The sequence below is a fragment of the Penicillium solitum genome (genome assembly GCF_028829755.1).
Source record: "Penicillium solitum strain IBT 25940 chromosome Unknown utg000004l_segment0_segment0, whole genome shotgun sequence".
NCBI classification, from domain to species: domain Eukaryota; kingdom Fungi; phylum Ascomycota; class Eurotiomycetes; order Eurotiales; family Aspergillaceae; genus Penicillium; species Penicillium solitum.
The window spans coordinates 3,286,736-3,302,216 of record NW_027072124.1 but is presented as its reverse complement, the minus strand read 5'-3'; the positions used below and the strand labels follow the sequence as shown (position 1 = coordinate 3,302,216).

The 15,481-nt window shown below is 48.7% G+C and overlaps 7 protein-coding genes across 7 annotated transcripts; 3 read left to right on the top strand and 4 right to left on the bottom strand.

The window, feature by feature from the left end:
- Positions 1–91: 91 nt before the first annotated feature.
- N7455_007258 (zinc finger MYND domain-containing protein) lies at positions 92–957 on the top strand (the record flags this gene model as incomplete). Its single annotated transcript, XM_040957696.2, has 4 exons — positions 92–110; positions 163–676; positions 734–821; positions 880–957. The coding sequence occupies 4 exons, from the start codon at positions 92–94 to the stop codon at positions 955–957; spliced, it is 699 nt and encodes a 232-aa protein (XP_040811836.2).
- A 1,096-nt stretch (positions 958–2,053) lies between these two features.
- On the top strand, positions 2,054–3,142 carry N7455_007257 (bZIP transcription factor; the record flags this gene model as incomplete). The annotated part of the gene is made up of 1 exon (XM_065605569.1): positions 2,054–3,142. The coding sequence occupies one exon, from the start codon at positions 2,054–2,056 to the stop codon at positions 3,140–3,142; it is 1,089 nt and encodes a 362-aa protein (XP_065461423.1).
- A 167-nt stretch (positions 3,143–3,309) lies between these two features.
- Positions 3,310–5,007, bottom strand: N7455_007256 (MFS transporter; the record flags this gene model as incomplete). The annotated part of the gene is made up of 3 exons (XM_040957795.2): positions 3,310–3,918; positions 3,988–4,563; positions 4,624–5,007. 3 exons carry the CDS (start codon positions 5,005–5,007, stop codon positions 3,310–3,312), a joined length of 1,569 nt encoding a protein of 522 aa, XP_040811785.1.
- Positions 5,008–5,882: 875 nt separating this feature from the next.
- N7455_007255 (uncharacterized protein) lies at positions 5,883–6,662 on the bottom strand (the record flags this gene model as incomplete). The annotated part of the gene is made up of 1 exon (XM_040957834.2): positions 5,883–6,662. The coding sequence occupies one exon, from the start codon at positions 6,660–6,662 to the stop codon at positions 5,883–5,885; it is 780 nt and encodes a 259-aa protein (XP_040811864.2).
- Positions 6,663–9,490: 2,828 nt separating this feature from the next.
- Positions 9,491–11,650, top strand: N7455_007254 (uncharacterized protein; the record flags this gene model as incomplete). Its single annotated transcript, XM_040957835.2, has 1 exon — positions 9,491–11,650. One exon carries the CDS (start codon positions 9,491–9,493, stop codon positions 11,648–11,650), a length of 2,160 nt encoding a protein of 719 aa, XP_040811784.2.
- A 332-nt stretch (positions 11,651–11,982) lies between these two features.
- Positions 11,983–12,877, bottom strand: N7455_007253 (peptide alpha-N-acetyltransferase complex A subunit ARD1; the record flags this gene model as incomplete). The annotated part of the gene is made up of 2 exons (XM_040957738.2): positions 11,983–12,362; positions 12,511–12,877. The coding sequence occupies 2 exons, from the start codon at positions 12,875–12,877 to the stop codon at positions 11,983–11,985; spliced, it is 747 nt and encodes a 248-aa protein (XP_040811843.1).
- Positions 12,878–13,314: 437 nt separating this feature from the next.
- On the bottom strand, positions 13,315–14,798 carry N7455_007252 (uncharacterized protein; the record flags this gene model as incomplete). The annotated part of the gene is made up of 3 exons (XM_040957812.2): positions 13,315–13,535; positions 13,591–14,190; positions 14,258–14,798. 3 exons carry the CDS (start codon positions 14,796–14,798, stop codon positions 13,315–13,317), a joined length of 1,362 nt encoding a protein of 453 aa, XP_040811816.2.
- Between the last annotated feature and the right edge of the window lie 683 nt (positions 14,799–15,481).

Here is a 15,481-nt window from a genome sequence, read left to right as displayed (position 1 = left end):
GACCTTCTTCTGTCGCGATTCAGGTCCCAGGCTTCAAGTCACTCAACCTCAAGCTCAGCCCAACAGTGACACGGATCAAACAATCATCATCATGGGTCGATGGGGATGGCGTGAGTATCGTCCCTTTTACTATACCTCCGGTTTAACTAACTTCTATCCTAGGTCTGTTTGAAGGCGATCAGGACCTTGACGTCGTTCTCTCCATTTCTGACGACACTCTACGCATCAAGACGGGTCAGTGGGATTACAGGTTGAGTGCAATGGTTCATCAAAGCGACATGCTGGCACCACCGGAGGCCGCTGCTGTCTACAGGACCGCCGAATATGCCTACGAGCTAGCCAACGTCATTGTCCCATACGTCCGTCGGAAACTCGACACTGGCAACCTCGGAGAACGGATGTTCGCTGCTAGTCGCGCTAGGGAAACGGACCCGGATGACCTCTTCCAAGAGTCCAAGTACCGCACTATCATCATGGGTGCTCTCATCATGCGTGCCGGTGCTCGCATCAGCGCAGCAGATTTGCAGCACCTCCGTGATCTAGTGCCCCAAATCAACTGTACCTCCCGCCGCACACTCCTTGACGACCATGGCTTCAGATCTCCGGGAAGGGCTCAGTTTCTGGCTGCTTTGGATCACTACCAGCCCGGGGTTGCACGTAGCTTCCAGGAGCCTAGGTGAGCTTGACTGGAAGGCTGATGAATCTGGACAATTCATGCTGACGGTCTTGATAGCTGCTTCAGTTGTGGAAAGATCGAGGAAGATGTCGGTCGCAAGCCTCTGCAATGCAAGAAATGCAAAGTTGCGACATACTGTAGCAAGGTAAGGAGGATGCGAGAGACCTGTCCAAGTTGTGTTTATGGATATTGATTCTTCGTAGGACTGCCAGCGTGACCAGTGGCGCGAACACCGAGTGAGCTGCATTCCCCCGGGACAACGCCGGGTGCTGAACGTCTGATCGCACCTTTCGATGGATTCTGATAATACCGGGCTTGGCAAGGATCAGGATTCTGACGTTCCTGGTAGCCTTGTGCATGTGACGTTACATCGTTATCCTCAAAATCTGAGACCCAGCGTTACTCGACATACTTATCACCTTTCTTCTCGCGGGGATCGGTATTTGATATCTATCTGCTATCCTAGGTATTGACTCAATCAATGAAGTTTTCAATTTATTTTATGCGCTGGCGCTACCGTATTCACGGGAAGGTAGCTATAAGGTACGAGAACTGGAAGCAAGGATTGTATGAAGAAGAACATAGATCAATATCTTTCCTCTATAGGCTGCTCTGTTTGTGACATGTGGTAACTCCTGTGACTGAGGCCATGCGATCCATGGATATCGGGCATTCATGCCAGCCTCCATACAATCTGTGCTAAAGGCTGCTCAACACCTAACAAGTTGCCTACTGATCATCGAACATCAAAGGGCCACAGTATACCCGCTTTCTTGACACTCAACTCCCCCTCAGCTTCCGACTCCCTAGCCGTTTCAATCCACATATTGTAGGCAGCACAATTAGCCTCTAGTGCATTCTCCCAATCTTCATTCGGAACCCAGCCATCAGAGTTGGTATCCATATTGGCCATCGGTCAGAACATGAGTCTCTGATGGACCTCAAAGTCCTCCATATCCTGCTTATGTTTCCCCAGTTCTGACCGAGTTGGGGAATACGGACTCGATCCGTCCAATTCCAACTCTTTCCATGGATCTGAGAGCTCAATCAACTCTTGGCGGATCATAACGGCGGTGTCTGTCCATGTTGTATAGCAGTAATGGAAGACAGTGAACCGGGACGTTGAATGCGAATGCCTGAGGCACGAATAGGATGCATTAATCACGTATTTACTCTAGGATTTTCCACCTAGATGGAAGTTGTAAAACAAAGTTCTGGGAAAAGAAAACGCTGTATAAATGCCACAAAGGATAGTAGAGGTATGAATTTGTAGATATCTGCATAAGTATTATGCATACCCACTTATGTCAAGTTATGCAGATGTCGCACCTTAAATCTGCTGATCCCGTCGTTCCACGACACCAAAGCACGAAAGCCATGTCTTCCAATGAGAAAAAACGCCTCCGAGATCGTCGCTCACAGCAAACTCTCCGCGAAAAGAAGCTACGACATATATCTCAGCTCGAAGAACAAGTAGCACACTGCGAGCAAAATCACAGCGACCAAGGTGTGCAACGCCTTCTCCAAGTGATCGAAGGGCTCCGCAAGCAAAATGAAGCTCTTCTCAAGCGCCAAAAGAGCTTAAAATCCCTTGTGGACTCCTGGGAGACTGAACTGGAGGAACCGGCCGCCACCGATGACTCCAGTCATGACCTGTCATCTCTGTATAAGGAGATGAGCAACCGAGAAGCCCAATTCTCCCTCCAAACGAACTTTCATGATTCAATACCCCCGATTGGGATAAGCAGCCTTCTCAACGCCCCCATATCGGCTGCATCAACGCCACGCCAAAAACGATCCCCCTCGTTGGAACCTCTTTCCGCCGTCACCACACCTCTGTGGAACCAAATCCCGCCACACACTGACGACTTCGGCACACGCACCATGATCTCCTGTCCATGGTTCCTCTACCCGGAGCTGATAATGCCATGCCCTGATGTTCCCAATTCACCTCTTGACTTTATATACGGCACGAAAACAAACGCGCTAGCAGATCAGATTCACACGGCCCTGCAACGCCGCCCAGTCCGCGATCCGGAGCGACTGGGTACCGGCTGGCTGACTTACCACTTCTCGAGATGGGTCATTGCACCCAGCCCGGAGACTTACGGTCGCCTCCCTGCATTTCTCAGGCCTGTGCAGGGTCAGATGACCACTCCGCATCCGCTCGTATTGGATTTCATGCCGTGGCCGAGGTTGAGGCTGAATCTAATTCGGCGGTGGCATGTGTATGGCAAAGACCGGGATGGTTTGTTCGGGTTCATGGCGTGTTGTGTTAAACTTCGATGGCCTTGGAATGAGACGGTTCTTGAACGCAATGAACGCAACGAGTTGTGTATGAAAAAGGCGTTTTATGAGACGATCATGAGTGAGAGTGGGTGGGGGCTTACGCCGGAGTTTATTAGACGGTATCCTGATCTTGTGGAAGGTATGGATATTAATAAAATTGTGGTTGAACTTTTTTGAGAAATGACCATCGTCATGTACAGGAATTAAATTTCTATTAAGGTCTATTATATGGATTGCGTATATGCACCTTCTAGCGGGTCGTTAAAACATTATCCCGATCATGGAGAGAGACAAGTTGGATGTGGAGGGACTGAGATGCCCTTGAAGATAGTGGCAGCTCAAGCCTATTTACCATCAAGATCCACAGGCCACTTCTCCCGAATCACCTTGCCGTACTTGATGAAGACGATAGGAATCGGGATGAATGCCAAAGCCAAGAACCCAAGCAACGAGTTGCCCCATCCGACACCCAGATTACCAAACATCTTCGGCCCAGCAAGGGGAAGCAGAGCTCCAACCAAGGAGCGAGTGGCTGTCAAAGTGGCGTTGGCGGATGCTGCATATTTGGGATAGCAATCGATGATATATGTCTGGATGGGCATATACACGCCCATCATGCCGACACCAAAGGGGAACATTCCAATGATAGGCACGATCCAAAACACGTGCTTATCAGCTGTCCAGCCGTACCAGAAGAAGCTGATTGGAAGGATGCAGGCGAAGATGATCATCGTTGGGAGGCGCATCTCGGGTTCGAACTTTCCGCCGTTCTTTGCTGTAGCTGCCGAAACCATACGGTCGTTTGTGAAGGCGATCATTGCAAGACCGCCAATGAAACCGAAGCCAATACCGAGATATGCAAGTCCTGAGAGGCCAACAGAGAAGCCATATGTCTTAGTGAAGACACTCGGGATAGTGGTGAAAAAGAGGTAGAGCAGGCCGTAGATGAAAGCCTAGAGATAGAACGTTAGCGAACCGTATTCTGGAAAGGACTTTTCGTGTATCACGAAACTCAGACTCACCATATAAATACAGAGAAGGAAGACAATCGGCGACTTCACAAACAGCAAAATAGGCCTCTTGAAACTCTGTACCAGAATCTGTGTCAAACCAGCATGCTCCGCATCCGTGTCATAAGCACTCCGCAAATCCGTTCTCCCGGTTTCCTTGGCGAGTTTCTCAGTCTTCCACCGGATAAGAACGTCGGCATAGGTCTCTTTGTTCAGAACCTCAACTCCGAATGACACCACACCACCCAGAATAAGCAGTAGCCAAAACACCCAGCGCCAGCCAGCTCCCATTCCGAGGAATCCACCCGCAATAGGCCCAATCACAGGTCCAATCAGTGGGCCCATAGCCCAGACAGATGTTGCCATGCCGCGCTGCTCCCGCGGGAATAAATCTGCGATTACACCCGCGCCAAGTGTTATACATCCGGAACCGCCGATTCCAGCGAATAGACGGCAGACGATGAGGGTCTCGATGTTGTTTGCGCATGCGCAGCCGATTTGCCAGACCACAAAGAACCAGTTTGCACCGCTGAGGACGACGCGGCGGCCGTAGACTTCGCTCAGAGGGGCGAGTAGAAGGGGGCCGAACTAGATCGGTCGGGTTAGATCGATTGGATTTCATAGATTATGGGGGTTGGGTTGGCTTACTGCATATCCGAGGATATAGATGCTGACACTAAAAGACAATATTGTCTCATTCGTTACTCCGAATTCCATTGCGACGTATGAGATGGCGGGTGAGAACATGCTTGAGGCAAGCGGGGAGATCAGAGTCATAACACTGATCAGGGCGAGCAAGGACCATTTTTTGCTGGGGGCGAAGTTCTGGGGATTATTGGGGTCATCTTGTCCGTCCCAGCCTACTATTCCGCGGCTGAGGTCGGTTTCTGGGAATATTTGTTTGGTTGGTGTTGATGTATCGGCGGTTTGGTTTGTTGACTGTTTTTCGAGGTCCGGGGTTAGGTTTCTGACTCTGTCCCCTTCATTGAGGGTTGCATGATTTGAGATGGACTCTTTCTGGAGAGTATCCATGATGGTGACAAATGTTTGTCGGAATATAAACAGGAATAAACGTCCTTGGTGTTTGGGGGTAGTATAAAGGGAATGGAAATAGATGGGCGTGCCAAGGGGAAGCAAGGTTAAATAGTCTTAAACGAGCAGAAAAAAAAAGGAAGGATCGATCAGATATAAAAGTAAAAATTTTAAGAAAAGCAATGCATCAGGTCATGATCAGCAAGGCGATATCCGAGGGGCTTTGTATAAATTCCCGGAGGATGCCCGTTTCTCCGATTCATTCACCGACATTGACGTTCCTACTGGCTGATATTGAGTCATAAATGCCATTATACTTATAAAAGCTGTTCATAAATTGCCAAAATTCGGTCAAGCCGGCGAAGTGTTTAATTTAGGACCTCCATTGCATGGACAACGTGATGGATAACACGGAAGCTTCCGCCAAGCGATGATTCAGTGCTCCACTATTGATAATTAACAGCCAATCACACCTCTCAAGTTGGGCAATCTCCTGGCGCTGAATCATTGCTTGGTGCCAAGTGCCGTGGTTTCAGTGTGGGGCCATTTTCATATCGCAGGGAACCTTGAGTTTATTTTAATGCGCACAATTGTTTTGAACAAACTTGACAAACTTCATTTTATGTAAACTACAAGCAATTGACGGTATGCCTTGGCAGTTTGTCCTCTCGGACTGATCAACTGTTCGAAACAACCTCTGGAAAACACCCTCCATATCATGGTCATCGTCCCCTTCTCAACCTCGCCACACACTTTTCATTTCATCTCCACGGCCGAATAAACACTCCTTTGTAGGGCCAGTGGTCACCCGGCGACAAAGGTTTGGCATGTCTTTCTCCTGCTTTTGTGTCGGCCTCAGACTTCCATCATCTTCATCACACATCGTCATCATCGTCAGTCAATGGATGAAAAGCCTCCTCGGCTGTCTGACCGATCGAGTCAAGGTAATCCAAGACATCGAAGTAAACATTTTCAAAGTATTCCTTGGTGACATCTTGGGCGACGTTGTTCATACACTTCAGCTGATCATATCTCTCATTGACAAATGCTTCTCCGATATCACGCTTAATTCCGTCCAACAAAAGCAACAGAGGAACAAATGGCGGAATTCCCATTCTCATATTCAAGGTGTGTGTGTAATATTCCATAACACGGTGGACGAACTGCCGGGCACAAGAATAATCACTCCGGTCGCAACGAATGAGATTGAACAGACTATCGGAGACATCAGCGGAGTCCTGCTCGGGGCTGCGGGCAAGCTCCCGAAGGATCATGTCGGCCCCCGACATGAACTCGTCAGCCAGCTCAGCTCGAGGAGTCTCTTTCACAATCATGCGCACAAGGATTGGATGCAAGTTCCACGAGATCCACTTGCGGACCTCAATCGACAGCTCTTGCCATCTTCTAGCATCGGGCGAGTCCTTGTAAGGGCGGGCAATACCAGAGTCGATAAGCCGATCGAGTCTGTGCACTTTAAGGATTTGGTAGATTTGATTGCGCCAGGTCAGATAGTCGGAAGGATGTTCCAGAACACAGCGAAACTGGTACAGTATGAACCAGGGAATTTGCGGCAGATCAAATGCCTGGTCAATTGGGGCAGTCGATCTCTCAGCCGGCAGAAGGGTCGACCAATCGCGAGTGTGCTCCGCAGACATTTTGGCGTGTCGTTGTAAAGACCTCTTGTCCACTGGGTTCCCGTTGTTGCAAAGTGAGAGATACTTCGGCTGGAACTATACGGAAACCCACCACGTTAGCTCATAACATTTTCCAGAATTCCCACAATGAATGCTGTAGGGCTTACCGTGTCGATGAATCGAATAAAATATTCAACTACGCCTCGGGGGCGTGTATCGGTGATGCGGGCGTCTCTTGTTGTGTTTCAGTCGACAGCCGAAGATCAGACGATAACAGGTTTCTTACCACAGTTGAGACCACTAAGTGGCCTTTCGAATGAATCAGAACCTTTCAAACTGCTAGCAACAGTACTTTGCCTGCAGTTTGAGAAATAGAAAAATTGAGGTGTGTGGGAAAGCAGGAGAGGAGAAGGGAGGAGACGATAAAAGCCGATAATGATTCTACAAAGGCGGGGATAGTTGCTAGAAAATAACCTCGCGTATAAGTAAACACACGTGAGAGCTAGCTTAGCAGAATACATTTAAAGCCATTGTGTATACTTAATCTAAGAACGAACCAACCAATATACACATTCTATGTACCTTGACTGTAACAAAAGTACTAACATGAACTACTCACCTAGCATCTATTATAATCTATTATAATCTGAAGTCATTAACTTGGCATGAACCAATTAGTTAGGATTGTTAGACGCTATCTACTATAGGTTGAGGCTATCCTTGGGACGAAACAACCTTGGCCTTGGAATAATACAATGTTGTTTGCTCTTCGAACTCATCGTAGGCCACAAAAATACAGCGAATATAAATGCACGTTAAGAGCACTTCTGAGAGCACCACTCAACGGATAGAATATACCATCTATGGGGTAGGATCTACTATATGAGATGAATCTCCACAGGCCTATTGTCTTAGCACCGAACGAGATTACCGTGAAGGCATTCAGATCAAATATTGATATGGATTAATCTTGCACTTGCAACTTTCCTAACAAAAGTAATTACAATTTATCAGTTTTACCGAACATGGTAGTAGGATATAGGAGGTTACCGAAGTTGGTGTGTTCAAAAGTTCAATCACCATCGGTTAGGGTTTGCGGGAAGAACACGAGGTAAGCTAACGTATACGCAGCCCGCATGCAGACAGAAAGAGTAGTACACATATATTCATCGCCTAATATTCCCACAGTTTGTCGGGGCAGGTGGTATGAAAGAATTTCCCTAATGAAAATTGCTTAGAAGAGCAACGACTCAGAGCTACAGGTCATCAAGGGATATCCACCCCACTGCATATTGCATGCGTTCTTAGCGTCGATAGGCATTCAGTGGCAAATATCAAGGATATGCACCCCATTTATCGCCTAGATTAAGTCCTAATGTTACAATTGAATATGTATAATGTTCATCCTCTATCCTCTCAAGTATCTCATTGATAGGCCTTCTACCCGTGGACCCTAACAAAATACTTGTCTAGTAACCCCAGGCGACACTAAGTCAGCCTGATTAGGTTCCCGAGGTTGTGATACAAAGCTTCACCTATGGACGCGCTATTAGGGATCCGGATGGGACGAAAACTTACATCATGCAACCTGAGACCAGGCTGAAAAGGTTAATTGGGACAGGAGTCATGGGAACTACACAGCCAGTTAAGACGAGCCAAAGGTCGGTGTGAGAACTCAGTTACTAACGATACATGTATAGACCCAGTCTTAGATGTCTTAGTTGTGGGGAATGGAGGGCTGGGGAGATCTATCGAGTGGAGTTCTGAAGGTTATTTGTTATTGTACAAAATATTGGAGCACATACGGAGTACATCGAGGATGGCAATAGATGGTGTCATTTAAATGCAGCCACTTTGGGGTCCAAGGACGAAGAGCGTTTGGTGCTCTTTAGTCTGGCTGGTTTGACCACGTCTAATGGTAGAGGACAATTCCAATACAATTGGCATGGCCCCAGTACTTCAATGTTGTTGGGATCAAAGACTGTGGTCAGGAGTGCCAAGTAGCTGGTTTGCTCCTGTTCCCTTCGCCTTCTTCTTTTCTCCAATTAATCAATCAATATCAATACAGTGACAGTGACAGTACTCTCCTTCTCCTCTCCTAGAATTCCATAGGGACTCAAACCATTGAGGCTGATTACCTATGGTATTCTAATCTATAATCACGTATTATTATTATTGGTTTGTATGCAAGGAACTAAGAGGTGCCTTTTATATATTGTAATTGGATTTAAAATATTGATGAAAATTATATTGTATATTCTCGTGAAATATATATTTCCTCAGCCTCCCTCATCCATGTGTATAACTTCAGAGACACCGACAATTTAACTTTGCAGTGTTAAAATGGGTGTATTGATAGACATGAAGGCCAATTTGATATTTGATTCCCTAACATGAGTTCATTTCTTGGAACCGCATGTATTCCAACATTGGAGGTTTGCGTATGTCCACAGATACATACACACCTGGGCACACCTAATCGATACGGCTTATCCCTCTTATCCGTCTTATCGTCTCCGCCAATCTCCCGATGTCAACTTTGCTCGCTCCACCATCTTCTTCCTCGTCTGTCCTTCTTCATTAGGGTCTCAGCATACATTTATCATTGCGAGTCAGTCATCCGATCTATAGGTAGGACATAACGTGTCTCACAAATGATATGCCAAGTCTTGTACGCTGACAGTCCCCATTGATAGCAATCCTGCTGCCTTCCACCGCCCCTCAGGGCCTCGTTATCTTATCACAGCATGGGGATTTAGGTCTGACAGAAGATCTGTAGCCCTTCCTAGGCCACTACATTCTTGCTGCCCTTTTGCTCTTCCCCGGCCGACCGTAACCGCCTTCTCAAAATGGACCAAGAGGAGGCTCCACCACCCCCGTACTCGGCCGTCGACCCATTACTCGCACCAACGAACAGCCGGAACAACAACTCTTCTCAGACTCCAATCCCTTCCGGGGTGAGTGTCTCTCCGCCGCAAGATGCCAGTAGTTCCCGTGTCCCAACGCCGCCGACAGTCGTGCCGACACATTTCAGATCCGCCGCTGCGTACTTTGAGGAACGGCTTCCCTCGGACCTAGACGAGAGCCAGGGTCTACTACAGCATCATATGACAATCTACCCCCGGAGCCAAGCCAAGGATTTCCCACGACGGCCGCGGTGCTGGGCCTCGCGCTTAGATGAGATTACTCAGCAGGACTGGGATACCTTCCTAAAGTATCTATTTCCGCCGCAATTGGGGCTGGCTGCGTCCTCTCAACATCTCCCACGCCAATTACGAGCGGAAATCAGACGAGACCGCAAGGATCGCCCACAGGAGACTGATGAGCAACGGAAGGCTCGAATCGCTGCCGTCGTCGCCGAATGGAACGAATGCTTTTTTGACCTCCGCGCTACTCATATTGTCTTTGTCTATGTGGGCGAACCTGATTCTGCGCCGTCGTCCGCTTTATGTCCCCGATGCTATCCAGCGGCAACAGGTTCAATAGAAGGCCAGCCAATTCGAAATTCAAATGCGCCGTCGCCTGTGCCTGGGCAGCACACTCCTTCCCCGACCCCCTGGTCGGTGCCTCCTATGTTCCATAATCCCCAAGTACATGTGCCCCCATCTCCATATGGAGTATATGGCGTTCCTCCATACCCTCCCCCTATATCTCCTAACCAGCCACCTCAATACTACCCCCATCCTCCTCAAGGCACATGGCAATGGAGCAACTGGAACTATCCGCAGCAACAACCGCAGTATCCCAATAACGGCACCCAGAAGAGTGGGTCCCTTGGGTGGATTTCACAGATCGCATCACAAGCGCAGAAATATGGAGAGCGGTTCAGCGAACAGGCGATACAATATGGAGACCAAATCAGCGCACAAGCACAGCATTATGGACGGCAGGTCGAGGAGCAGGCTCTTGCACATGGCCGCTGGATTGAAGAACAGGCAAGGCTTCATGGCCGAAAAGCACCAATGGCTGGACCTCAATACGGTGGTGGCTACTACCCCCGGCCGGCCTGGGATAACTCGCCTCGTCCCACAGCCAGCATCCCAATGACGCCCATTCAAAGGCCCAGCCCTGTGACAAGTCCTAATACGACGGGTCGGCCCGAGTCAATCAACCAGGGCGATAGCAACAAACCTAAGTCCCCAACAGAACAGCTTCTGATAGAGCCTCCAGCGACGGAACGCACCAGACGAGCATCAGTGAGCTCGGTCTCATCCGAGTCCTCCTTCAGCTCAATTGACTCCATCTCGACAACATCGGACCTAGACGTTACAGACCTTGCGACAGTGCGCACTCAGTTGGAACTTCTAGACGATCGTCATGATCGGGTATTATACGACGCCGCCGTTGATCTCCGCCGGCAACTCTCTGTTCTGCAAGAGTCCCGTCGAGAAGCCAAGTTCTCCGGTAAAAATAACTGGCGAGCCGGTTTCAACCAAAATCAACAAAACAGCCAACAATCTGGCGACGCTGACTGGGGTCGCTGGGACTCACCCGAGCAGCAGCAACGCAACTCAGTCGACAGACGCGCCATGAAAGAAGAAATGCGCGCCACTAAGAAAGCGTTCCGGGACACGTTGCGCCGAGCACGAGACGAGCAGCGCGAACGTCGACGTGCTCGACGCCGCCAGGTCCGCCAGGCTCGCGCCAATGACGGCGATAAGGCGAAGCATATGCACGACCAGCCGCTAGACCAGCAGCTTGGGACATTGCGGCTGGAAGATTCCCGGCAATCTAACCCGCCTTTGCCTGCACGTCCGGCCAGCACACAAACACAGCCTAGTCCGGTTTCTACATCGAATGGCTCGAATGTCGGCTTTGGATTTGCTTCCAACCCTCCTTCCCCTTCTGTCTCACGGCCGAGTACGCAGGATTCGATGCCCACTGGGGGCAGTTCCGCCCCTGTGAAGCAGGGGAAGCCGGCTGATACGTCGAGTCGGCTAAAGGACATGCTGTTGTCGCGCATGGTGAGAAAGCAACAGTTGAAAGAGGATGACGCAGGAAGTAAATAATCTTGAAAAGCTGGACATTGTTCATCTTTTTTCATTTCTAGTTCTCTTTTCAGCCTGGAGTTCAGTATTTCCTTGGGAGGACGGGCAAACATGATTTTGCTTCTCCTCAATGTATATATAGTTCAAGTCTCGACCACAGCGAAGTCGACGAAGTTATGATTCACATTGATAGTTCCATAGTATATTCACGAAAAACTTACAATTCGCATCTCCATCTACACACATCCGAATACATTGAAATAAAACTTTTTTGCAAAAAGAGATCTCTATACATACAAAGAACAATCATCACCATTTTGCATCTATATTCACATTCACGTCCATATCTCTCTCTAAGCCTTGGACTCGTTCTTCTCAACCAAATCACCAACTCCAAGTCCCCTCCCAACCTTAACCCGAATCATCTTTTCAGCATCCTTCTTCCCAAGCTCCCCAACCTCTTCACCCTCATCCTCATTCCCTTCCTCGTCCCCATTCTTCTCCTCCTTATTATTGTCCGCATCCTTCTTCTCAATAGCCTTCCAATCAAGCCACATGTTCTGAAGATTCAATCGCATGGCATACGCATTCTCACCATCAGCGTAGTATCCATCCTCAACCTTCTCAACCTCGAAACCGAGCGTATCGCGGTACAGACGCAGCGCAGCAATGTTCGACATGCGCACGTGGAGGGAGACGAAATGCGCGCGGTGGGATTCGGCCATTGCGCGTTCTATGAATTATCGAAAATTAGCATCCATACCATAAACCGCGTAATTGTCTGCGAATTTGAAAAGCAAGAGCAAAATCCATGTAAAACCATGCAAAAAGCAATTCCAAATGCAAAACCAAGAAGAAAAAAAAAAAGAATATCAACTCACGACTCATCCGCATAAGCCTCTCCGCAATTCCCAACCGTCTATGCGTGCGCATAACACTCAAACTGGTAATATGACCATGCTGATTCCCATCCGTTGGCTCCTCCTCCATCTTCGCGAGAACATATCCAACGACCTTGGGATACTCCCCTGAGACATTGCCTGCGATTCCGGGGCCTGTCGAGCTGGACTTGTATCCTGCGCGCGGACGCACGACGGCCACGAAGCTTAGCTGCGGCCAGGTCAGGGCGTGGTACAGGTAGTATTTTAGGAAGTAGTTCTCGGGGAGGTTTGTTATGTTGCAGGTTTGGATTGAGGGGAGGAGGTCGATGTACGAGGGGTAGCTGCTGAGGGGGACGATGTCGACCATTTTGGCGGTTGGGCAGCTGAGGTTTGAGGTTTGAGGTGGTGAGGGGGTGGTTTTGGTTTGAGGGTATGGTGGAGTTGGTTTGCGGTGCGGTGGGGAGGTCATGTGATGTCGTGGATATGGGGTGAAGGGAGGTTGTGATGGGAAGTGGATAACTATTGGGTGTGGTAATTAAGGAGTTGAGAAGTTTTTTGGAATTATTTTATTTTCATTTGTTCGAGTTCAAGTTCAAGTTCGAGTTTTAGTGAACAGCATGTCTACTGACTATGCTACTGTGTATAGATCAAATAACTACAACATTGTACATATGTAAGTACTATATCAAAATCATATCCAGTACAATGTAATATGTATGGCCAGAAAGAAGGGGAAAAAAAAGAAACCTAGCGCCGACGACCGATCTGGTCATGCACCCAAAATAGTCATAGATATCGTGGAAATTAGAACGCAGACATCACCATCTGCACTCCCACTGCCACCAGAAGCACCGTCGACATACCAGCGACAGAAACCTCGCGCAGGGCGCCAGATGTCTTGCCACAGCATTTACGGTCATAAGTGACATTGTTCATCTCAGCAGCGACCTCGAAAACTGAGCCGTTGAAATCACCATAGTTATAGTAATCGACCAGAAGCATATTGGGAGGACGGCCCCAGGTTTCTGTTACGAGTTAGAAGAGCAATAAAAATAAGAACCAAATACATCTCAAACTTACCGGTGCAGTTCTCAGCCATTGCGCCCAGACTACCACTGCCATTCACGGCATTGGTCTCGTCAAGCTGAGCGGTATTAGGAATCAACATGCTCAGAGAACCAAGGTTCAACTGCAAGTTGAGATTGTGGTTGGCCATGTACATGCGGTTCTTGGCGGATGCTACGGACAGACCGGGTGGGCGTTGCTGCGTGCAGGGGAAGGTGGGATCGGTGGGTGAGAAGGGGGTCTCCCACACCTGCGAGAACTCATCCATCAACCATGGGTATGCGGTCTGATTGGCCTGGTAGTCCATGAAGAAGACCGCACGCTTCTGCCTGAGAATCATATCTGAGAGCGTAGGCCAGTCACCTAGAGCCATGGGCACCTTGGTCGGGGTGTAGATCAGGTCCTTCAGACCGGAGTTGTAGATCGGGGTGGTGAAGTTCTCGGGAGAGACATAGTCGAAGTTGCCGATGATGAAGGTGACGACGTCGTAGGGGTTCTTCCGCATCCACGTGTTGACATCGGTTAGGTAGTCTTCGAGGGTGCCGACGTTGAGCAATTCGCAGGTTGTGTGACACAGGTACATTGTGCCATTCTCGTAGTGGGTCTGGAATTGCACTAATCCATAGGTTAATAAGGGTTCATTCGTGAATAGTTAATATACTGTGACTCCGACTCCACTTACGCGTGCGAATTCCATCATTCAATTGTGTCGTCACATCCAACACCTGGTTAGCGGCGATGTTGTTCTTGCGCACGAACGGGCTGTTGTGCGCTGCGACCATGGTAATGTTGGAGTACTTCCTCGTACAGAACTCGGGATAGTTGTTGCAAGGACGGGTATTGACGACGGGGGTATTCGTAGCTGTGCTTGTCGTAGTCGCAGTCGCGTTCATACTATTATTCCCGATCACTGTCGTTCCTCCGCCGCCCACCAGCAAAGTCAAGGAGTCGGAAGTCGTAGTGACCGCCGTCTGGTTGGAGGCGGTCATTGTGCCATTGTGCTGAGTAGTCGATGCAATGATCGACTTATCGCCATCACTCAGTGTGATTGTTGTACTAAAGTCTTGGTAGGTACCTGAGGGAAGGGCCACGGGAGTTGTGACTGACACAACCGTGGTTCCATCGGTGGTGGTCTTCCCCGACTCCGTGGAGGAGGATTCGGTAGTCGAGTCCTGGGCCACGGCAATGGCAAGGAAGCCGAGAAGAATAGTAGGCCACCTCATACTTGTGTGATATGGGGGGATAACTATGTTCTCCCAAAATAGGAGGAGAAGATGATCTCGGGAAATACTTCAACTTACCTAATCGTAGGGTATGTGGAGAATTCCAAGGTTTCTTTTTACCAATGACGTTGACCACGAAGGGAACCAAGTGATGGGCCAATGATATATTTTTATATATTTTTATATTCGGACACCATTTTAGGGGGCGAAGTGGGAAGTGGGCAGAGATCTCCGGCCCTCTGGGCTCAAATGCCGATTGCTGCCTGTTACATATTTAGTTGGGCTTACTATTTCATGTCTCACAATACTTTGTACGGAGTAGTGACTATTAATACGAAGGATTATGATATATTATTATATCTGATCGACTCGTTGGCCATGATATTCTCCTTTCTTTACATTTCAATCCCCTCCATGCCTTTGACTGTACTACGATAAGGCTAAATGATCGCCAACGTAGGCCAGGGGCCACGCCACTAGCGTTCAGCCACTGACGATCGCGTAAGAAACGCGACGATCTGATGAAATTTCTTTAAATTTGAATCCTAATGGGCCCAATAAATTCAATAAATCCACTAAATCCAACAAAACCCCAAAGCTAAAAACATCCCTCTCGTATTCGCCCGAAGAGCTAAAAAGGTAATCGGGGGATTTGATGGCCTAACGTCATTGTCGGCCTTAGG